This window comes from Coturnix japonica, chromosome 10 (assembly GCF_001577835.2).
Source record: "Coturnix japonica isolate 7356 chromosome 10, Coturnix japonica 2.1, whole genome shotgun sequence".
NCBI classification, from domain to species: Eukaryota; Metazoa; Chordata; class Aves; order Galliformes; family Phasianidae; genus Coturnix; species Coturnix japonica.
In genome coordinates, this window is record NC_029525.1 from 5,909,665 (window position 1) to 5,935,169 (window position 25,505).

Consider the following 25,505-nt stretch of genomic DNA (forward strand, 5'->3'; position numbering starts at 1 on the left):
CATGTCTGAGGAACAGCAAAGCAGCATGAAAAAAAAACCAAAACAAGTTAGAATTCAGTTTAGTTGGATTTAAATCTAACCCCACTGCTTCTAAAGATAAAGGCCAATGCACATTATCTAAAATATTCAAGTAAATATAGCTAATTGCACTATTTTATTTGTAAAAAACAAAACAACAACAAAAAAAAAACAAAAAAAACTCACAAAACTTTATTGTGACCCACATAAAATGATGTTTGTACTACAGCACCCTGCAGAGTAGAATAAAGATCACTGTGTTAAAAATGTACTGACGCAAGAAAGGCGAACAACAAAATCACCACCTCTATACAACAAGAACAGAACTATCCCACTAATTTCTCCCAGGATGTCAAAAGAATGTTTATCCTGAGATTAAAACCAGGCAGCTTTAGTCCCAGTAAGTCACCTCAAGATTGCAGCCATCTCTTCCATGGCTGAAGACACTGCACAACAAACTGATCATTTGAAAATCCACACTCAGCAACTGTTTTAGTACGACCTAACACCACAAGACATGCTCACACAAAAGGCCCAACAGAATAGATTGGAAAACCAACCACACGGGGCGTTACTAGATATGTTCAAGGTTTGGAATACTACATTATATATCACATATAGATAGATGAGCATATATGGATATTCTAAAGTATTGGAAAGCACAGGTAGACTTACAGACAAAATTGTCAGTAACAATTCTGATCCCATACCATTATCTATTAAGTCATCTTTCCCTGGAAAACCTTAAGACAAATTTGCTTCCTGATGCTTAACATCAACCAAAGAAAATGAAGAAAACTATTTCACAATGCTTCCAGTTTGCACAGAACACCCATTTCACAGCATCCAATGTATGAAGTGCTTAAAAGTAAAAGAATAAAAAGATGACAGAATCTAAGGTAAGTGTATTTGAGTCTTTAATGCTTTATTATTATCAGTACATCGATTCAAACAAAAGCAAAAGAAAAAATAGATCAACTTTTCATTCAGAATGCCATATACTCTGAATGAATTTTTAAGCAGTTCATAAACTGTTATTAAATAAGACTGACACTGCAAAATGTTCAGACTTGCAATAAGGAGTTGGGAGATCATGAAAGCTGATTTTTTCACAAACTAATATTTGAATAGAAAACTACTTCAGTCTGAAACAAACTTTTTAACAGCCTTACTTTCTAAGTCTTCCCCAGCTGAACAACTCAACCTGAATGCTGATCAAAAACTATCCAATCTTAGGAATAAATTTAAAAAGATTTCTTAGAGCTCTCCAATGCAAGATCATAAGTTTACTACGTATCACATTACCTAAGCACAGAGTCATTATAATTCTAATACTGATGGCACTACTCAGAAACACGCGGCTTTCCTCTGCCAAAAGGATGTCCACCAACACACAGACTCCCTCATACTACTGAGGAGACAAAATACTTCGTCCCGTTATTTGACTGAAAGCAATAGAGAGCACAGATCAGCTCCATCCTCATTTTTGATCTGTACTTCACATTAGGATCATTTTTAATGAAATTTCAAAATAAGTAAATAAATAAAAATCCAGCTTCCTAAGGCTGGCCCTGTTACTGCTACCATTCATGCAACTTCTGATGACAACTGGAGAACTTCCAGTTCTATACAAGAAATCAGTCCGTTCTTTGTGCATTAGCTGCAATATAGCCACTCATTTCTAAGGAAGATCAGTCTTCACAGAATTGCTTTTTGTGCTCCTTCTATTCGTAATAAGCACAGCTACTGACTACTACAGGTGCTGTTTTAATGGCATGTGTGTTTCCTTCCCTATCCTAAATGCTTCATCAGTGAGTCCACTGAGGGCATCTGTGATGCAGGAAAGTATGTTTAGTCACAGAACTTTATACTGCCTCTACATTTCAGCTGTGCTACATATGTACGTGCAGGATGTCAGGAACCAAACACCATTTTCCAGCACTTACTATATGACGGATGAGATCAGTGTGACTGCACAGCTCTTCCTCAGCCTTGTGAAGTGCATAGAGATTAAACTGGCTACAAGGGACATGCAACCAACATAACACCACAGTTTCTGCAACCAGTTCTTTTACACTGCACTTGTTCAGAAGATTCTCTGAACAAGATTTCTGTGCTTTTCTGAGCTCTACTCAGTATAACATACAAGGAGGAAAAGAGAAAAAGGGAGCACAGTCAGAGAATCAGTAAGAATCATTAGCTAAAAACAAACATTTACAATGGAAAGTTAGGAAAGGGGCTAAAAAAGAAAAACAACAACAAAACACCAAAAAAAGGTACAAAACAATGTTTCCTACCTAATAAATCATGGTCCTGCTTATGCATTTGTTTTCTAGTCTGTTAAATTCAATACAGGATGATCTGCACTCTGAGGTTATTCAGTTCAGCTCATGAACATACTCAAGGATGCATGTCAAGTACACTGTGCCAAGAACGATGATGATATTATTTATGAAATAAGATTTTTATGAAGGTAGAAATGCATTTAACTGCATACCTATTACCATCTTATCATGACTTTTAGGTGTTTTTTCAAATGTTTATAAGCAGTCTTATAGACTAGTATTGTCCCCAAAAAGGCCACTGCCAGCAGGAAATAAAAGCAAGTTTCAAATGCATAACTGTACAGGAAAACTTTGCACATACTAACATTACAAACTATCTAACCTAAAAATCAAGACCAATACAAGCATATTGTAGACCAATGCCCAGATTTTATAGTTTCATATGTAAAAGGCAAATAAAGTGAAGGACAAAAAAGATTGTTCTCCTGTACATCTCTATCAATCTTCTGATGTGCACAAAAAAAAAGAATTTATTTGAAAGGCTCACAGATGTAGGCTGCAGGTGTCACTACTTGTTGTGAAACATCATTTCCTAGGTTAATTTCATGATCAGGAAAAGTGACCGAATGCTTTTAAACTACCTCTGAGGCCAATTACCACGTTTTCAGTGGTTTAGGATACTGAAAATGAATGCCAAAGTCCATTAGCTTCATGTAGGCGAGACAAACATTTTGGGCATAATCCTTAAAGGGCTATGGAAATGTTCTCTTGGACTTCTGGATCAGATGCTTTGACTTTTACAAAGATGTTTTATGTTCATGTGAATGCATGTTATTTTATTGAGAATACTCTAACCTGAATATTGTAACCGTTCCTTTGTTTTCTTTTTATGTAATAAACACCAATTAATTCAAACTGCGTAAAAAAGGATGTTTACTCAGAATAAAAACTGAACACTTACCATAAAAGGGACAGAATATTTAAAACTGTTTTGAAAAAGCTATATTGCCCCTAGTATGCCAAACTCATCCCTTTTCCGCAGGGAAAAAAGTGATGTTATTGGCATGAAATATATCTAATATCTGAAGAAAAGCCCATCTTGAGTTCTGAAACAGAAACCCAGCATGTATAAACCTAGAGAGCATCACTGCAACACACACACTTGACAATCCAAACAGGGAAACTTCTTATTACTTTTCAGTAAAGAAAACAGACAGATTGTATAATAGTCACAGCAGTGGGAAAAGAGTTCCAACTGAACTAAGGTATTCTTACCAAACTGAGCCCCTCTTTACAGTCCTGTTTTTCCTTGATCTAGGGAATTACCATTTGATGTATTTATTATCTGTGTAATGAAAAGCAAAGGCAAAATAATAATAATAATAATCACATCTTTAACTGTCGAAAGTGATTCTGGTATAATCACAAGAGCTAAGACTATTAATATACAATTAAATTGATAGTGAGTAGAATAAACAATTACTTGGGCAAATGGACAAACAGCAGAAGAGATTAGGTAAGTGATAACTGAACTGTCATTAACAAACACCCACCATACTTTGACAGCAAACATTAGAACTGTTACGTTTGCTTTCATTTTATATGAAACTAACTTTGAAAAATATGCCAAAGCTTCTTACTGACATCATCTCAACAGCAGCACTTTTCCAAATTAAAAATGCCTATTTCATATTGTATTATGCAATTTCTACTCACTTCTTGGAAAAGTAAAATCATAATTATCCAACCCTATATTAAATAAAACTTAAGAAATGGACTGACACTGTATTCTAAAATGCAGTCAATGAATCTTCAGTTACACTGCAGTATCACCTTAGCAGCTTTGTAAGAGAATTAAAGCCTTGAGAGCAAGATTATTTCTTCAAAATCATTCACATTAACTTCCAAAACAATTCACTGCCATTATTCTATTATTATTTTTTTCCCTAACTTCCCACTTATTTGAGTACGGAAACAAAAAAACAAAAATAAAAATAAAAATGTATTATTAAACAAGTCCTTTCCATCTAACCCTTAGTCCCTGAGTAAGGAATGAAACAGAAAGGTAAGTAAAAATCACTCAGTGATTACCTGCCTGAAGATAAACATTTTAGAGGTGTTTATACATACAACACCGAACAGGAATATTTCAAAACACTAACAAATATTCTTGAATACAGCAACAGACCAAACTAGATACCTGTTCTGTATTGTTTTTCTTCTTGTCTGCAAGCCAAGTACCCTTCTTAAAATAACAGACCTTTTAAAAAGCATTCTAATACAACCAGTCACCTCCTGTCGTCTACCTGAAAGCCCAAATCACTGCCTTTATCCCTACAACGACCATAGAATGGCACTGTGCAGACTGACAAGCAGAGTGTTAATAAGCTTTTGCCTACAGTATCTAACAACACTGATACTGCACACATCTACACCAGGCATTCAAAATGTTGCTGTATGTTAGTAACTGCAACTTTATTTCTGATGTTGCAGGAAGTGCTTGATAGTATTTAAATAAATTTGGAACCTATGCTGCTACTGTTAACTTAGTAACTACAAAAAACATTAAAAGGACAGCCAGGCTGCAAGGAGTCACTCCCCTTCCCTTCCTTTCATGGAATGATTTCCTTCACTATACATGCAAAAATCTTGCAGCTGATAAGAACACTGGATAAAAGATAAGCAGATTATAAAATAATGTAGATTAGCAGGCCTAATAATCATACTAGTTAGGCACTAGGATTTCCAGTACTCCCTAGGAGTTCTTGCCACTATCCAGTGTCTTGTGACATAAAATATATAATAATAAAGCCAGGAATTGAGAGTACTGGGATGTTTCTCCATACTTTCATATAAATCATCTCAGTAACACAGCTCTCCAAAATAAGTAATCCAACAATAAGGTAAAGATCTTTGATCTGACACTGCAGTGCCACTCTAAATTCAGAATAACTGGGTGAAGTATTGCCAGCATTAGTAAATCTGTTCTTAAACTGACAATGCATCACATAATAATAAATACCATAAACACTTTGTACCGAACACGTAAAAACCAGGACATTCAGATTATATGAGGTAAGGATGTTACCAGAGCTTACAACTCTCCCATTTCTGCATTAAAACATGCATAAAATAATTCCCTATTAGGGAATTATCTGACAACATGCAATTAGTGATAATAAATTTAAGACAGAAAACATCAATTACCTCTAAAGCAAGCTCACTAAATAAGATGTGGAGAAAACTAATGCAACTGGAAAAAAAATCCACTGAACCTCAAACCAGAAATAATACAAATTGCTCAATCTATCATTAATGTGGTAACAACACAAAGCAGAATTAAACTGATTTGTTCTGAGATGTTTTACTCCTTTGTCTTGTCTGGCACATGTTGCATCTTCTGTTTTTCTCATTAACGGACTCCTCACCTTTACCCAGCTACTGCTGAAACTGTCAGAAACTCTGAAACAAAAGAAACCCCATTAAAGACCTGCAGAGCTATCAATCTACTAGAAGCAAATTGTAGAGAAGCTCGTAAATCTCATCTCAGAGAGCAGTGCACACAGCACTCATGAGCATCCTACGGCCCAAAGGCTTCTGATAGCTAATCCTGGCTAAAAGCCCACGATAAGGATGATGTCTTTGCCTTCCTAGTTAATTAAGAACACAGACTCAATATAGCTACTGCAAATAACTACAAAACAAAAGAAAGCATACTGCTGATTTTTAAAAATAGATAAATGAAGAATTTGTCTTTCCTAATACAGTTTCCTGTTATCTGATATGCTGTAACATACAATGCAACAGATAACAGAAGGAAAGTCGAACACTAACTGCAAGTGAGGTCATAACAGTTATGAAACACCTCTGACCCATATTCCAAAACTTCTCATTTCAGAGGTCTAAAACTTCTCAAAAAGGACAAGACTAAAGCATTTTCACTGCTTCTAAGATACTAAACTGTAGAACTAAAAAATAATACTATTCTTCAAACAACTGTATTTTGTAGGACTTGGGCTTAGTTTTTACAGTTAAAATTCAGACTAACTTCTACTTGTTGCATTAAGCTGTCTTGTATTAACAATATTACTTAAACACTGAGTGCATGAACTGTTGCATTTTGCTTCTTTGAGTAAAAATATCTCAACAGAAGTACACAGCTACAAGTATGAAGATGGTGTAGTACCAACAACAGCCAAATTCTGGCCTTTGTCTACATACTGGGCTGCAGCAGAAGACAAGCAGTCCATCCTCCATAGAAAATTCTGTACTCATAGTTCACAAGATTGAATTAATTAACCTTGCTTAAACATAAACAATACTTTAATATTTTAAACTTGCAATTACAGCAGAAAAGCAAAGTGTTTAGAAGTACAATTTCCAAGATGAAAATACTTTATCTGGAATATACTCCAAATTAAAATGGAAAATGTTTCCTGCACTTCCAGGTACTTTCTACAGCCATAAAGTACATTTACTCTTTTATTTACATTTCTACTTCTGTTTAAGTCTTTTCTTCTTGATGAATAAAAAAACTCAAACCTGTCATCTTTTCATCATGAAAGCAAATATAAAATCAATATATGAGCTCACCTAATAAACAACTAGAAACTAGTCCAAAAAGTAGATTTAGGAAAATCAAGAGAAGTAATACCACAATGCCTCAAACATTCCTCAGATGGGGCGGGGGGAAGGAAGCAAAGAAAGAGATAATTTTACCAGACTTATTGCTTTAAGAATATAACAGACTCAAACCACAGACATGCTCTAAGCAGTTATTAGCAAACCAACTATGTTACCTCCTTGTGGAGTTAATCCATTCTTCACCAGACAAAACTGAGCTAAAACTCTGAATAAAATAATTATTCAAAGTGCTAAAGATGAGAATATGACAGTCAAGGTTAACATACAGGGGAGAAAAAAGGGACCAGTACTGACAAATGGAAAAGTACCCTTCACATATGAGGTATGCGATGTTACAAAATAATACATGGTTTAAAAAAGTGGACTCTAACACTTTTTTCCCCCCATCATAATAACATAATGATATGTTATTATCATTACATACAAGAGCAAACATTAAGGAATTAATTCTTTATCTTTATTAGCTGTTACTAAACAATTTCAACAGTTCCATAGAAAAGGTAAGAACTGGTTATGCCCATGTTTGAGAGAAATGCCCAACTACACACACTATTTGATACTGTAAACCTAACAAATTCTACCTCAAAACATTTGAGGTTTTCAGTGAAAAGAGAATGATTAAACCTTAGAATGCAATTTGACCAAGGCCTTTTCTGCCTAACACTCAGATACAGAGAAATAAACTACCACTTTACAATAGAGTTCTGTCAGAACAAAGTCATTAAGAACTTGCCCAAGGTAGATTTTCTGCTGCATGGAAGGAGTGTGAGAAACACACATCATGCAGCCACCTGCTTTCAGCATCCTGCAATACTCCTTTCACAGTTCACACCATTTTGCCTCTCCAGTCTCAGATTTAATCGCATTCCGAACAAAGGGAACCAATATTACAGTTCATCTGAACTTCTCCAGATACCTGGTATTTTGAATACTAGGATACATCTATACAGCTACTCACCTTCTGGTCCAAACAGGAAACAAAATTTGATATCTTCAGAAACAAGAAATTAAATAAATCCATTAACTTTATCCTTGCCATTTACATAGTGCAAATAAATTTAAACCATATAAGAAATTTACATCATTCCACACAATCACAAAGGGAGTTAAAACAGGGAAGAGGCTGAACATTAAGGGAGAGCTACAGTAAGGTTTAAAACGATAGTAGACTCTGATATGCTAATCAATACATCACAAGTGATGCTTGCTGCAGATCTTACATTCACCACAACCCATACTTACAATAACAACAAATTGGAATTTATTTGTATTTCACAACAAGGAAAAAACATGCTTTGCTTTTAAATGTGAACATAAACCACAAAATACAAAAAGCAATAAAAACATGGAATATACCTTATATTTGGTCATGGTGCTAAAATGGTTGTTCCTGAAGAACACGCAGAGCTCTCCCTCCTGGACAGCTGAAGTCAACTCACACAGCCCATGGTACGTCAACTGCGTAGCCGTATTATTTAGGAACTGCTCAGCTACAAAGCCTATAAAGGCAAGACATACTTATGTTTGTTTACTACTACATATGCCTATAAATATAGAAACCTGGCAGTCTTCTTACCCCAATTTATACCAAGAAAATATTTTTTCATGTGTCATCACAGCAAAGAAAGAAAAAGCCTTACAAATTTGTTTCTCATTGCATCATTTAACTAAAACTGAGTTAAAAATGAATTCCACTTTTAAAGCTCACTTGCTAAAGTATTTACATATTACTCTTAATTAAAACAGGACTTAAGGAGATGTTCATCATAACACCATGCTGTTAACATACAAAACATCACCTGATTTATTCCTCACAAGTGATTGTTGAATGTGAGTACAAAATAAAGACAAGAGGCTGACATAACAGGTTGACTGAAAACAATGGCTAAAAAGTAAAACAAAAATACCACGTGCTAATACATTTACCCTCCCAAGTTTCAGTAACCCACATCCCCTTTCTTCTCAAGTACAGGCAGAAATTACATAGCAGCAGAAAAAGAACTAAGAGAAACAGCTGTCAACTGGAAGCATGGAAGGAAACTATTGCCATTTAGTACCACATTTGTCAAAGGCAGGAGAACACACTCTAGGCTGTATAAAAATTCTTAATGAAACCTGTTGTTGAAAAAGACCAGATACAGAATGTCAAAATATCAAACTCTTTTTATGCTCACCTCTACATACTCAACTACCAAGTTCTCGTGTCCTTCTAAGCCACGTAAAGATTTTCAGACCAAGGCACTGCTTCAGATCTTATTCATCATATTTAGGATTTACCAGCTGTTAACATCTGCCAAAATGCCTCCTTAACTATAAACCAGTCAGACTGGAAGAGACTTGTTTGAAATTCATTTTATAAATGAGTTAGCTCAGAAAGCACCACCACAGTATTTATGTGATATACGACAACGTGCTCAGCACACTTCTCAATAAAGTACAGTAAACATGAAATTTCACAAGGTAGAATCCCTTACACCTTGGTTACTTTCTCCACAGAACAGCAGCCATCAAACAGTATTCTACATGGCTCAACAGAACCACATTCTAGCCTTTGCCTACAGCTGTGGCTTAGCCTAGGGACTCAGGTAGTAGTATTCCACTGTTGGTAGTGGAATATGGGCACTGTACAATATTCATCATTGGCCTACTGCCAAGAAATATGAAAACAAAAGAAGATCAAAAACGAGAGGTTGAAAGGATTGCTTTTTGTCCTCAACAGCAGTTGTCCAGCACTGTAGGACTGCTAACTCTGCGCTAGCTAAGCAAGTGGGCTCTGAATGCTGAGACTGCATTAACTCCTTTGCAACTAACAGCTGTAAAAGTGGCCAAAAGAAAATACTCCATTTGGATCACATGGCGAGCAAGCAGAGAATTCCTCAAAAAACCATGTCCTGTATCCTTTAGCTACAAAGGAACAAAACAGAAGGAAACTTCCTCTTTTATTTGTAAATATCTCCCATTGCCTAACTCACACATAAATCTGAACAAAACAATAATACGATCTTCCCCATTCTCCTCTCTACTGAGCTACAGATCCAACAGAACACATTTGCAGAGGGGAAAATGATTTGAAAGTTCCAAAGCCTTAGTGCTGTAAATTAACTATATGCATTCAGAAATGCTATCACTGAAATTTTCTTTATCATGTTGGAGGTAATACACAGCCAAGGTGAAATCTGAATGTTGTCCATAATACCTTTTCATAAAAGGAAGTTGCCTCTACTTTTAAAAGATATAATTCATAGCTCAAGAGAATCAGGTTGACTCTTGTTTCAGAAATTGCATCAGAGAAGTTGAGATGAGCACTGTGCTGTCTGCCTACCCAGCAGACACCAAGCAGCTCACCACACCTGTATCACAGCATAGCAGGACCCACACACAAAATAAGAAATGAAGATTTGATATAGTAGATAATTAGATAAAAAAATAGAAAAAAAGTTACCCACCTTCACTAACCAGTTCGCTGTTGTCAGACTGCTTACAAGAAATTATCTTCTCCACGAGCTGATTGTAACTGCAGTTACCAACTGCTTTTACTATGTCAGCAACCTGGAACAGGAGGAAACAGCACACAAGGAGAACTTACCCTTTCCTTGTTAAGAACAAAACTGAAAGCTGCAAGTAATCACTTATAGGAAACAGTCTCAGCAAACAGAGGATGTTAACCCCCAACACCAAAAAGCTTTAGCCAAGGCTGTTAAGTATTTTCTAACCTCAGATACTGTTTAGAATCCAGAAAATAAAACCCAGCATCACAAATTGTTGGTAAGCATGGAAGAGAAGAGTATGCAATCTGCAATAGGAACATTCTCCCTTTCAGTTACTTCTCCTTCCTGATGTTTAGTGATCAAGTTACAGAAACCCCAGAGATTCAGGTAAACATCACTGAATATACCTGAAACACATCAGTGTTGTTCTCTTTGCAAGCGTCATACTTCATTAGAAAAAAACGTGGCATTTCTAAAACGTATAGAGGATTTCATTGTAGAAGCAGCCACACAAGAACAAAACCAATGAATATATAAGATTAAAAAAAAAAAAAAAAAGCAGCAATCTTTTAATCATCCAGTGGATCTTGACATAAAGTATCATTAAAGTTCTTAATTTGCAGTTTAAAGAATTTTCAAAATTACTATATGTTTTTTGGACTACAGGTATATGATCCACTAAGGTATAAGTCATGCAGAGTACACCAATATCAGACAGCCTTGGACACAGCCCATTTGTGACTGTAGAGTCACCTCTTCTTTATTTGCACTATTACTCCAAATTAAAAGAAAGTTACTTTCCAGCTAAGAAGGATCAGGACAGCTCAGAGAATAGCAGCTTTCAAGAACAAGTCACGAAGGGGAAAAAACCACAAACAAACAGGAAAAGAAAATCAAGGCACTTTGTTCCAGCCAAACACCCCAGCTTCATCTTTCACCTCATGCAAATAGTATCAGTGCACTGTTCAATTAAGCAACACCTCAGTATCATGAAACATAAGTTATTAAGATGCAGCTCCCCTAATTGGTTTTAATGTCCTCAATTCTCAAAAATTGTGTTACTGGTAGATGTAAATCGAGTAAAGAAAAGAGGGAAAAACCCTGTATTCCTTTCAAGTGTTCTCTCATGAGCTTCCAAAAGCATCTGAGTGGTAGGTACACCCTAGGGCAACTCCATCCTCCAGAACAACTGATTACATGAGTTCTGTGTCTTTCAATGCAGCAGATTTTGAACCCATACAAAGTTACTGCACTAAAAAAAATAAGAAAATCACTATCTAGATTCACTCCTCTGAGGAGAAGTCATTTCTTTTTCTGAGCAGATTCTAAAATATCAGTCACCACATTCATTATTAATGACTCCAGTGAAAATTCCCTCCCCCAAATAAAATTTGAATAACTTATTTTTGGTTTGATTATGGGAGGGGAAAACAAAAAGTTACCTGGGGATCCACTAACCATCCGTGGTACAATGGGATATCAAGAAGGTCAAACACTATGCATTCCGGGGTGTATTCAAATACTCGGACACCTGTAAACTTCACATTGACATCCAGACCTGTCTGTAACTTATGCAGAATCGCCATTGCGTCACTCATATTCTGCCAACAGAGAGAAAAAGAAACACTGAATAGAGCTTGGTACACTCGGTGATTACGCATCAAGTCAATATTGCTAAAAAAAAAAAGCAGAAAAAGGGAAATTTGCTGCAGAACCGCTTCAATGCATGTTTGTACTACATTTGTACTATGTACACCACTGCAAAGTGCACAGTTCAATACAACACAGTTCAATTTCATTTTTGTATAAAATGCCCGCGTGGAAGAAAATGTATTACCACTTGTATCCTCACTGTACATCCACCACTGTTTATTCACAATGAAGGAGAAAAAAAATCATGTGCTACAATTACCACAAGGTCACAATAAAGACACAGCTGAGAAGTCTTCAGAATTTTCCACCAAGTGAGAGGGATCCACAAGGAGCATCATCAGAAGGTACACCAGGTGTTTGCAGAAGATTCAGGGAACAGAAGAGGTTTTTGTTTGCTTGGCTTTGTAACATTTTGTTGCTTAAGAGGAATTCAGAATTGCAACAATGGTTTAACAAAAAAGAAGGCACAACAAAATACAGAAGTGTAGACTGAAAAGGAAACAGTGAAGATTCAGAGTCAACATGATGATTATTAAAGACAGTTTCTTTTGTGTTGCATTCCTTTATAAGACAGTTAATGGAAAGAAGCACAATTAATGTAGTCACGAAGGGAAGAAAAAACTATGTGAATAAATGGATATATAGGACAGGTTATGAAAGAAGTAATGAAGAGCTGCTTGGTAGGCTAACAAGATGCAATCGGGGAATGGGGAGATGTCATTTTATCACTTCAGAAACTACTTGCTGACTTCAAAAAACACAGAGTCTACTATACAGTAACATAACCAATATGTTAATCTGAACACTCCTTTCTGCAGCATGCTCATGGACAAATTAATAGAGGAGAATGCCAATTAAAGCCTGTATATTATCAGTGTATGTCAGACCTCACTATATGTCAGAAAGCTAAGAAGTCTGCCTGTGCATCTTGTAACTTGGTATTCTAAAGAACACACAGATTAAAGCATACAACACTGATCAATTAAATGTCATCACCAGCTCTAGATGATCCAATTTTAACAGATCTGCATTTGTCAGAGAAATAAAGGTTAGTTAATTCTTGAAGAAGTTTTAGACAATCCTCCCCAGATGACAGAAACAAAAGGTGAATATGAAAACTGTAAGCAGACACACATACAACACCTCTGCCCACAACCCCCTGCACATTACTTTGCACACACAGCAGTGGGTTTAGTTATGGTACAAAGCAGAAATCCCACACTCGCCAACCTCAGCACTTGAGCTGGAGGAATTAAGCTATGCTTGCTGGTATGCAAGTTTTAATGTATTCTTTTTCTTACCAAAATTACAGTAGAACAACAGGTTTGTTCTCAAGTAATATTTTAGATGCAACTCCTGAAAACTCCTGAAGTTTTCTGTTTTGTTTTTTACAAAACAACAAACACAAAGCATCCACATTTGGGAGAGTTCTCTTTGAATCCAGGCAGACCTACTGCCTGATATGCTGTTGTGTGAGGTTTCTTTACCAGGAAGGCAGCAGGTAAGACTATTTGAGTACACCCTGTTGCATGCTTTTGTTAACTTTGCAAGGTCACAAAAATTAGAATAAATCAAGATCTTAAGAAAGTCTCAGGATCAGGCTCAGACTTCTATTGTTGTATTGCTTGTATTACTATTACTACAGACAAGAACAGCTTATTTAGAAGTATGTTTAATGAGTAGAGACCAGGTATCAAGTGCTAAATCCTATCAGAGGCCTTTTGTAAGAAACAATGCTATTCTGATATTGCAAGCCTATGACAAACAAGCACCAGCCATTCACACACATCAGATCACACACCCACAGCATTAGTTGCATTTATTTTTTAATGTTTACTTTATTTATAAAGCAAAAATACATCAAGCTAAAATACATCAAGCTGTCCAAAGAACTACAAATTTCTCACTATAATCTGAACAGTACTATTTCAAAGTAACAGATTTCTAATAAGTAAATGCAAATAAGTAAGGATGTAACTACACAACACCGGTGTATTAAAACTTGTTGCTTTACTGTTTCTAAAATCCAACTTTCATTTAAATACTTGGTTAATACTCTTGGGTATCCTGTTACTGGCAAGAAAAATCGTAGCTGCAACAGGAATAAAAGCACCACGTCATCATACTGAAATTACCCTAAAATCCAGCCTTACAAATACAGGCATCACAAAAATAATCTTGAATTTCTTTTATGTTGTAAGAAAAAAACCATAATATTTGGGGTAAAGAATATTACCTGCTATGACGTGATAAAGAAAACACCAAGACGTAGTTCCAATGCTTGTGAAATATAATAATCGTAGAAGACTCATGGCCTACTTGGTTTCTTTTTCCCCTCTTATGCAGCATGACTTGTGCAACTAGAAGGTACGTGTGAATGGAATGTAGAACACTCCCAGAACTGGGGCTGCTTTTTTTAAATTGCACAGTTGCACATTTACCGAAAGTATTTGTGACATTTACTTAGTAAACCCATATATTTGAGCAATGGAAAGCCACAGAGGTTGTACTTTAACCAGGTATATAATTTTCTTCAGCTCCTGGTAGTTGATTATTGTTATAATCTTTAGCAGGAATACACATAATCTTTTGTGAAGAGAAAAACAGCTAATTCAGATACCACAAGCAGAATTCATGTCACTTGATACAAAGCACATACTGTATGATTCTGAAAAGAATACATCTAATCTTCATTTTAATTTTAACTATCCCATGATACTTAGGTTGCTCCAATAGTAATGCCTCTAATTTACCTCTAAGGAAACTATAACCAATACACAGAGCACAGCGACACTGCTTGACAGAGCAATCTCTCAGCTACAAAACACTTTTTCAACAGTCACCACCATGAGCTGTGCATTTTCACCAGCAATGAACGAGAGCCTGCACACAGCGCTCACAGAAATCTGCATCAGTGAGAAGAATATCAATGTTTATAAATTGAATCAACCTCATTTTTCTCCATCACCACTTAAAAACAGGTATCTTGTTTTGCCTACACCCTCAGTTGCAGTCTAACAGAGATCACAGAATGCAGTGTGCTAAAAAATGCAAAACAGAAGACTTCAAAGACCAGCCACTCTTTTACACACTTTCATGTGTACCTCCATGTTATCCTTCATCAATAGGAACAAATTCTTACATTACACTCACCACAAGCAAAAAGACAAACAAACAACCCAATGATTTGTGTGTTAAGATTGCAAATTTTTCTTCACTAGTAGGAAATACATAACTTATACTATACACCAACCCTATAGAATAGGGAAAAGTACTAACAGTAAGTAGTAACAGATCGATAAACCTTAGGTGAGGAAAAAAGAAGCAGACATAAGCAATTGTATTTTAGGAGTGGCTTCTTACCTGCTCGTAATTTAGACGCTGAATTTCAGATATCTCTTTGGGTTTTGCATCAAGAATATAATCTCCTGAAAAAGGAAAAACAAAATCAAGCTTACTCAAGATTTCTATGAATACTTATGACTGAAGCTAAACAATCATAAGCATGTCGGTTGTTTTTTTTTTAATTGAGTGAGATGCCACTGTTTTATAGCCTGAATTATAAAGTATAGAGTAAAATATAAAAATAAAACAATAGTAAGGTTAAATATTGACAATCACAAGTCAAATGACAAGTGTAATTACTAAAACAGCATTCCATAATCACTTTGACTATCATGCCAGTCTCCTAATTATTCAGAAATGTATGTTCCCTCTGCACCTCAACTTAAAAATATAAATTCAAACCATTTACAAAAAGGTATGGAATTGTATAATACAACTTTAAAAACACAGACTTGCATCCTGACTGATGCTACAAACATTTCAGCACGTTTCCATGCACTGGTAACTTCAAAAGGCTTGTATTCCACCTGTGCCTACACCATGAAGGTTATTAATGAGCTACAGAAGAACTATTGGGCAACAGCCGATCATGCTGACTGAACAGGGGCCTCAAGAATTTGAGACAGTGATTCTGAAATTCAAACAAGATAATTCCAGAAGGTAACATGCGACTTCAAAACAAAACACTTCCAGATACACGTTTAGCCAACTGTGATTAGGCAGTGAGTTCAGACAGCATTATTCTATCAATATGACTAAAGCGTTTAACATAGGCAATGACAGTTCTTATTTAAAATATACATTTTTTTTCTGCCACTGAAAGATTCAGTGATATATTTTTAAAATGAACAAGCTACCTCCTTCTCAAACAAAAAACTCGCTATATTTTCCTTCCTTTTCTCCTGCTTAAAAAAAAAAATCAAACCTAGCTAGTTCGTTAAGCTCAAACATTTTACATTTGTTAGGTTACAAAGAGCTGTGGTGCATATAGCTTCAGAACTAAGGCAAAAGCACTTTTAACATCTGGATCACTGTGCACTGTTGAAGTTACAGACTTGTCAGATGAAACGGCTGCAGCTTTGCTGCAGACTGACTCTGGTAATGGAACAATGCCCACAAAGGAGAGACCCAGTCACCATGACAACTAAATTCATTTTTCATGTTATTTTAATTGGGTCATAGTACCAAGGATTAACATTACTGCTGACAATTAAAGGCACAATTCACTCATTCCACTCTATGGTTAAGTTTAAATCTACCAGCACGCTGGCAAACTAAGCTGCATCGACTGTATGACTAGACTAATAACTTTGGAAAGCAGTGCATAAGACTTTTTATAGCTTGTGATTTAAAACATGAATTACTGAACACCACAAGTAGTTTTTTTGAAATATACATTCAAGTAAAACTGAGTAAAGAATGTCAGTAAAAAAGTAAGAGTCCTAATACTCACTAACAAGCACAATATGCAACAGAAAGCTATTGTGAAAACTGATCACTAACCTAAATATTCCATCAGCTGTTCAGCCGTTATGATCTCCATCATTGGTGGCAGCTTAACCTGTGAAAATACAAGTATATTGTCTGTGAGATTTCAAAACAATGCAATGTAGAACTTACTAACAGCGATGTTTTAGCCTGAAGTTTTCTGATCCCATTTGGCTACTGATTTTTAAAAGCATTTTCCTACTTGGCCTTCATTAAATAACAGCTATGAGAAGGGATGAAAACACTTGAGAAAGTCAATTCTGTGTATCTCTTAAGCGGTCTTAACTTGGAAGTTCCCAGGAACACACAAGAGGCTGCAGAGAACCTGGCAGCAGCAGTTTGTGGAACAGGAAAGACAATGCTCATACCAGTTTGAGAAAATGACCTCCCAGCATCTCATCCCATGCTCACACAACAAGGGTTTGATTTCACTCCAATACGGAGGAGACCAAGACCACACAACTCGGTAGCTGAAACTTCCATTCTCCATTGATCCATTCCTGTCACCATCACTTGCTAAAACTAACCACTCTGGCAGCAGCTCAGACCTTCTTAGATACTCATCTCATCCATCCAGAATCCTGGTTAAACATTTGGTTGCTCATTCCCATTTACATAACTCCCTGCAATAAAAGCCCAAGAACACACACACACAAAGCCATGTATATCAATATCTGCAGGAGCAACATAGGACTTTTCAGACTTGTTTTGGGTTGGTTGTGGGGTTTTTTTTTGCTTTTTCCTCCCCCCCCCCCCACCCTCTACTTTTTAACTCTCCAGTTTTTCATCTTCTCATCCTCTCCTCAACACCATACTAAAGAAAGTCAAGAAATTCTGGTATTTCAAGTACTAGAAGCTCTTTCAAACAGAAATTCCTCAACTCCAATCACTATTCTCCTGAAAGAAGAACACAGTTCTTGCAAGCATCTGGGGAAGAAAGGAAATGAAAGGACGAACACAGAAGGCAAGGGAATTAAAGATTAGGGGTTATAAATTGTTAGTAAAGCAGGAAATTAGTGAAGCATGACTTTGCAAGAAAGAAGGCTTAATTAGTTCTGCTACTTGGAAAGAAAAAAAAAATAAACCTTTAAATGATAGGAATTAAACAAGAAGAAAAATCAGTCATGCATTCAAAGGCACAGCAATCTTTGGAAACACATTTTAAATGAGAAACAACTGACTGTAACTTACAAAATGCTTTAACCTCTTCCCCAGACATAGGAAAGTTTAAGTAACCTTTGAACCTGCTCATAACATTCATTTGGAGTGTGCACATAAACACAAAACACTGCGCCGTGTTGATAACAACACTAAAGATTTGAAAAGCTGATTCTTACACACCCAGTTCCGCAGTGACACCATTTAAGCCTGAGCAACCATTGGCTCTGCACGCCCCTGAGCCAGATAGAGCTGGACTGGTTCACTGCTGCATGTCCAGCAGCCCAGAACTAAACTGCTTCAACTACCCAGAGCCTTTAAGATGTCTCTGGGATTGCGAACAGGACAGTTGTATCTGCATCACATGAAGAAAATCCAGCACACTACATCAGCTATTAATAGGAACAGTGTGATGATTTCTTCAAGACTGAGGTCAGCTTTTTTGTTTGACTTGTTTGTTTGGTTTTTTTTAACCATAGAGGTCAACTTGGGGATTCCTGCTCCGCACCACTTTGAGGAATCCAGAAGCCTCCATTACCAACAGCAACTATAAAACATAATTGCACCGTTTGCATTTAAGTTCCACGTATTTGTGGCATAAATATATTCATGTTTCATACTTCATTGATTAAATGAAGGATTATAAGCTTATAAATCTCGATTTTCTCTCAAATGGTCATGGTCAGCAATTTTATTTCACTGAAGAAGCAAATTAATTTTACTCATATCTGTAGAATTTCCCATAGTCAGATGATTTCACAAACTAAATCCCAACATTAACTGCTTAATTAAATGCTAAGCAAATCGTTCACAGCATAATTTTAGACATGGCATATATCATGGGACCTCAATCAAATCTCTACGGTGAACTAAGGGGGTTCCAACCTGGTCAGAAGTACTTTGGAACAGAATTGACTTGATATACAGAAAACATGACATTGCCAGCTGCTCAGTGCCTCATTAAGCATTCCTAAGGAGAAGAAAACAATACCTCAAAACTTCAGGGGAAATAGAAAAAAATCACATAGCATCAGTCAGTGTACGCATTTATCAGCAGAAGAAAGCAGCAATAGATAAAGTTGGTGCCCAAAATAATCTTAATCTGAAGGACAGAAAATTTACCACTCGACTCCAAAGCTTCGTTGCTACAGTAGTCACATTTTAGGAAAAAAGCACTTCCTCAGCTCCCACCCATTTCCCATACTTTTCTACTGCTGTTTCCTCGTCTCTCTTCCTAACACTGGCTAGTTTTATTTCTATTTTCCTTCCTTTTCTTCAGAGTAAGAAACGAAATGTTTATTACCCAACTATGTGAAGTACAGTTGAGTCACCCTTGTAATTAAGAAGTAGTTGATAAATAAATTTTCATACTGAAGAGTTAGTCTGACAAAGCCCATGCAGCTTCTGTGTGTTAGACAATGACAGGAAAATTAAATTGTACCTTTAGATAATCTCCACTGTATTCTCCCAGCTTAAGGCTTTAAAAATTAAGTGATTTTGTCCTGTACTGAAACTAACACTTCCAAAGTCTGTGTTTGTGTATAGAGAAAGGGACGTTTCCACTAAAAGTTTCTAGTTATGTTTACATGTAAGCACAGGGGTTGGAAGGGACCTTTGGAGATCACCTAGTCCAGCACACTCACTAAAACACATTCCCCACGGTAGGTTAATGGGAAAGCATCCAGGCACTTATTTGCTACTCCTGAATTCAGTGTTTGGGAAGAGGTTAGCACGGCTTCAAACCGCCCCAGCAAGACAACTCACCTTTCTTGCAAACACACAGACTCTGAATATCCTGAATTGGAAGAGACCCAAAAGGATCATTGAGTCCAGCTTCTGGCTCCACACAGGACCAACCACCTTTTGCCTTGCAGAGAAAGCTTCATAAACTCATCACAATCACCTGAGAGCTTCTACCATCACCTGGTAATTTTAATATCTTCCTCCCCAAACAGGTTTCTTTCAGTCCCTTCAAACAGGCTTCCTGCTCTACAAAACACACAATTATAGGGCCACTGATTTGTAAGCTCAACTCATCTCACAGATGCAGGGAGGAAGGCTGCCAAGGCCTCTGCTGAGAGCTCATCAGGAGCTCACTGCCATCTCATCCTTGGAAGCTGAGTTCATATGAGCAATCTGTGCAAATTCTGGCCATAAGGAGGTTCAGCTCAATAAAAAGAAGCAGATCACACATATAGGGCCAAGGCCAGACGTCAAACTAGGCGCTACTCTAACAAACCCAACATGTACAGCAGGAACACACTGCACTGAGCTACACTGAAAAACAGGCTATTTTATGAGAACCTCAAACAGAACATTTCCAGCAGGAAATTTTTTACCCTACCTGTTCCTGCACCTCAGTTTGGATAGATCTAAGCATAAGTGGTTATATAACGTTTACTTATGTAACTGTTAGTCATCTAAATAGGTAGTTCATAGTTCCAAGTTAAGAAATTTTTGAAGAACCATGTATGTAGGGAACATCATTCCCCAAACCTTGTTTTGTTGATATGGCTGTGATCTGCATAACTTTGAGAGATACCATTTATATATGCTACTGGAACTATTCTCCTACACAAAAGCCTGTAGCATGAAGATATTCCACGTGTACTCACTTTCCAAGGCTTCAGTGCTAGTACTATTAATTATATCTGTATTAAAATGTTTTCGTTTAAGCTTATTTTATATTCCAAAATGATTTGTGACCTCTTTTCTCTGGCTGTTTCAGGTAAGTATTTTCTGTGCACAACCCACCTGAGGAACAGGGAGCAGAATTAACTGCACATTCACTAAGCTTTTAGCAACTGAAGGTCACCACACAGCAGATCTTAAGAACACAGAATTAAGTTCACTGTAATCTCAGAAGGTATCAGGAAGCAGTGGGACACACCTAACAAACACCACAGAAGGAGACTCGGAAAAGCAAGCTTTGCATTGCAAAGTGTAAGCGCGTAATGTAAGCACAGTGTAAGCTGGTCCTGTGAAGAAAAACTGCAAGTCTGCAGTCTGAAGTGAGCTGAAAGATGGTACCCAGAGCCTCTCTATACCAGAAAACCCTGCTTCTATGTATATTTTGAACTTTTTACTTCAATATTCAACTCCCATTTTCATTTCTGTGGCAGAAGCCTAAAATATAACCACACTGCTTTTCACAGCAGCTACATAATATCCAACTTTCTATCACACTGCTTTTGGTTACTTTTGACTCAGCGCATTTCGGTAACACTTCATTAATAACCCCTCAGCTCCATCTCCTAAGGGCTCTACAAGCAGTCTGCAGAGAGAGAATAAAACACAGTTTCACAGTTTTAACATCTGAAAGCATAACTTGCACAATGCGACACCACAGAGCTGCGTGTCCAGACTCCCCTGGAAGCACTGGATATAAGAGGGAGAATTTTACAGCAAGTTTAGCTTCAAAAAATCTGCTTCTATTGCAAAGTTACTGAACAATCCCAATGTGTGCTACTACATCAGAATTTCCAAACACTCACTCACTGCCAAATCTCACAGATAAGAATATACAGGTGCTATACACTTAAAGAAACAATTATTTTGAAGCAGTCTTTAAACTCATATCATAAAATAACGATATTAAATCTAATCTCAAAAGTACCTCCCAAAGATACAGTAAAAATTGAATAGTTGCTATGAATTTTGCTCATTTAATGAAATGCCTGAAAAAGTGATTCTCAATATATCCAAGCATTTCAGTTTGTTTTAAGGCACAAATGTTTCCGTGATGATGGCTTAGACTATTAAGAAATAAATAACAATTTCAGTTCTAAACAAATTGGCCACATGCAACTCAGCACAATGTGAATTCAGCTTTCACTACTGCACAACTAGTGCACACAGTGATGGATCTCAAAGTTATCACTTCCATTCTGGGATAAGCTAAGCATGTAATTGGACATTCAATTGGAAGTGTTCAAAAAACCTAAGAACTAGCACTGTAATCGTAACATTTCTCAGCTCTGAGCACTCACACCTATCATCTGAAGCTGTATGAGACTTTTAGTCATCCTTTAGGGAAATATAAACTCAGCTGTGTCAGGATAGAGTTCTGAAAAGGAAGGCTGGCAACAAACTCAGGGAAGAGGCACTGAGATGAAACTCTCCACCTTATTATTCTCTATTCAAGTTTAATTTCCCCTCCTTCCCCTTTTCACTACAGTCTTCTCCCTCAGCCGAGTGCTCCCCTCACCTGCTACATACTCTGATACTCTCACTCTGCCTTTGCCTATTTTCATCCCCTGGTTTGCTCCCTCATTCCCAAATTATGATTACAAGACCCAATTGTGTTCATTCTAATTCAGGAGAAGCAGGAGCAATGTGGAAGCCCATCATCAGCCTTAGTGTATAACTGGCAACTGACAGTGACACACAGGTGAGCCGCCAAAAAGCTTGCCACTGCAAACCATGTCAGAGCAGTTCTTGCCTATAAACTAGGGAAAAGAAAGGATAATTTGGAGAAGCACTAAATAAGAGAACTAATTATAAGCAGGGGCGATATACAACCAACTAACAAAGAAGTCCTGAAGTACATCAAATCAGATATTGGCAGCTTCACCTACAATGGAGAATTGCAAGCTGTCCTCAAGTAATGTAAATTCTGCTGAGGTTTTACATAAACAGAATTACAGATAACCGTTTCTATAATCCCAGCAACAAAAAGCATAAGGGCAATCCAATGAGGTTTTTTCATTTCCACAAGCATCTAAATTTTGATGCCACATTCACTCTTGCTAACAGCATTTGATCAAAGCAGAATGTCAGATAAAGTTCTGGATAGATGGCAGTAGAAGAAAGTAATTATATATTTATGGAAGGAAAGGAAAAACACTAAGGAACAAAACCTCTTAAAATTAAGAGCACACAATAAGGACGGCACTGTCCCATTTATATCCTTCCATTAAATGAACACTTAAAAAGATAAATCCTGGGATCTTCTAAAACACCACCACCACAAAGAATGACACTGAACCAGTTCTTCAAGGCCCTGCACTCATCTCTATACATTAAAGAGGAAGCATACAATGAAAACATTAACTACTGAAGTCTACAAAGACCTAAACGTCGTCCTGAAGTAGGCAAAATCTGCATAATACAACAGTTTTGTGCCACCCACAACTCCCCTATGCTGCTCTCAGCAAAGTTTCAATAGCTACATCATGAAACACACAGCTTTCCTCCTGATCCACGAGCTATTCTGCCCAGGAAAGTGTACAGAGACAAACAGCCCCAACCAACATTAATCTCCTGAAAGACCACCTCTGAGAATAAACGTATTCTTAGTGGAAAAAGGTCAAAACAAAAATACTGTATTACCTGTTACGTCTCTGAAAAGCCTCCAACTACAATACCCCATTTCTTTCCCTTGATTCTATACATACAAAACACTCTCACAAGGTTTCCCTATTCTGAGGTCTCATCACCTCACACCAATCCTTCAGGGTTGCATTAGCAGCAATTCTTGAGGCCCCACTCCCTTGTTTTGTAAGGCACACAGTGTAACAGCTCCTTTCTGGTGGCACTTTTTACATAAGCATCAGTAGCTATGATACACCTTATACTTGAGTTTTCTATTTTAAAGACGTGCAAGTTATAAAGGACTTACTCTAAGACCACAGGAAGTCATCCGCACAACGACACTCAGACCATAAGAACTGTGAGGCCCCATAGCACTGCTTGAGCACGGCCTGATTCACTCATCACCACCTCTGCCACAGAACTCCACAGACGGATCCCTCTTATTCACTAAGTTATTTGTGCAAATTCGCGTTTTGTAAGATCTCCATGTATTTCTCTTTAATATTAACCCAGTTTCTTAAAACATCGCTTAAGTTTCCAGCATTATAAACAAAAAAATTCACTAGAAACCCGAAAACACCTGCAAAAAAACACCGAGCAAACAAACAAAAACACACACAGTTCAGAAAAGCGACTCCTAAACTTTGATTTTTATAGCAGTGCGACCAGGATACGAGTCCGTACACGACAGCAGCACACGAGTATCGCGCCGTGGGGCAGCAGCTCGCCGTTAGTGCAGCAGCTCGGCCCGCAGGCAGCGCTGTCCCCGCAGCACACAGCCGCAGGTGCTCCGGCCGCCGCCCCGCAGGCCCCGGCCCACCCTCCCCGCGATGGCGCCGTACCTTCCAGGCCAGCAGCAGCACGTTCATGATGGCCAGCAAGGGGCAGGGGCCGTTCTCGTTCTGGGTGATGACGGGCGTGTTCTCCTCCTTCCAGCGCACCCACTTGATGTGATACACCGACTGCCCCGGGAATCGCTCCTTGGAGGAGGCGAGGAGCTGCGCGCTCGCTGCGGGCCTGTCCGCATCGGGCTGCGGGGCCGGGCCCCCCGGGGCGGCCTCCACCGCCTCCTCGGCATCGCTGTTCAGTTCGGAACTGCTGGGGCAGCAGGAGTGCAGGTTGGAGAACGACTCCAGCGAGTCCAAGCTGCGGGACTCCTCCCCCGGGGGGCTGGCGGCCCCGCTGCTCCCGGAGCCGGCCCCCGCCGTGCCGCTCTCCGAACCCGGCGCCGCCCCGGGGCTCTCCGGGAGCGCCGGCCCCACGCTGTCGGCGGGCGGCGGGGGAGACGCGTCCCGAGGGGCCGCGGGGGTCGGCGGAGGGGACGGGCTGCGTCGCCCACCGCCCTCCTCGGCGGGCCCTTCGCCGGCCGCCGCCTCTCCCGGGAGGAGCCGCTCGGCGGTGCCCCCGCCGCCACTGTTCAGCGGGCCCGGAGGCGGCGGGGGCTGCGCCAGGCTCTCCATGCCCGGACCGGCGGCCGCCCGGCCGCTCCGCGCTCTATTGGCACCGCAGCGGCCGATTCTCTGCCGACGGATCCCGAGACGCCATGACAGCGGCGGCGGCTCCGCCCCAACGGGGACGCGTGGGCGGGAGCGGAGAGCGGCCGCGGGTCACGGCGGGGCCCGGGGCGGGGGCGCCCCCGGGGCGGGACCAGGGCGGGCGGGGGCCGGGAAGACGGAGGGGGCGGGAAGCGGAGGGACCGAGGGGAAGCGAACGGGAGGGGCGAGGCGCCACAACACGAGGCCGGAAGGGGCGGCACCAGGCGGGGCGTCCTGCCCGGCCGGGCTGAGGTAAAGCGGGGCGAGTCCGGACACCGCCCGGTTTCGCTCTGTTGTGGGGTGTCAGAGCCGCTTCATTGCGGCTGTTCAGCGCCTCTCTCGGATGGTAAAGGTGGCTGTGGTGAAGACGGTGATTTAAGAACTAACACAGTCGCTCAGAATAACGGCGGTATTTCCTCCTTTCCCGCAGTCGCCCACAGCTTTTGGTCGCTCACACCGTTTAGATGCGGTTCGTGTTGGCCGTGCTGCTGCTCTCGTAGTTCTCCCGTCCAGCTCCGTGTGCTCCTGAGCTGTGAGCTCAGCTCAGCGCTGCTCCTCACAAACACTAATGAAAAACT

The 25,505-nt window shown here is 38.9% G+C and overlaps 1 protein-coding gene across 1 annotated transcript in view; it reads right to left on the bottom strand.

Moving 5' to 3' along the window:
* The window catches only part of MINDY2 (MINDY lysine 48 deubiquitinase 2), a 31,047-nt gene extending 6,063 nt beyond the window's left edge, over positions 1-24,984 (bottom strand). Inside the window, exons 1-6 of the mRNA XM_015872404.2 lie at positions 24,235-24,984; positions 16,937-16,994; positions 15,452-15,516; positions 11,878-12,036; positions 10,394-10,496; positions 8,304-8,446 (exon numbers count right to left, since the gene is read on the bottom strand). Coding sequence (XP_015727890.1) covers positions 8,304-8,446; positions 10,394-10,496; positions 11,878-12,036; positions 15,452-15,516; positions 16,937-16,994; positions 24,235-24,852 — 1,146 coding nt within the window. The 5' untranslated portion in view covers positions 24,853-24,984. The remainder of the gene's footprint in view (positions 1-8,303; positions 8,447-10,393; positions 10,497-11,877; positions 12,037-15,451; positions 15,517-16,936; positions 16,995-24,234) is intronic.
* Between the last annotated feature and the right edge of the window lie 521 nt (positions 24,985-25,505).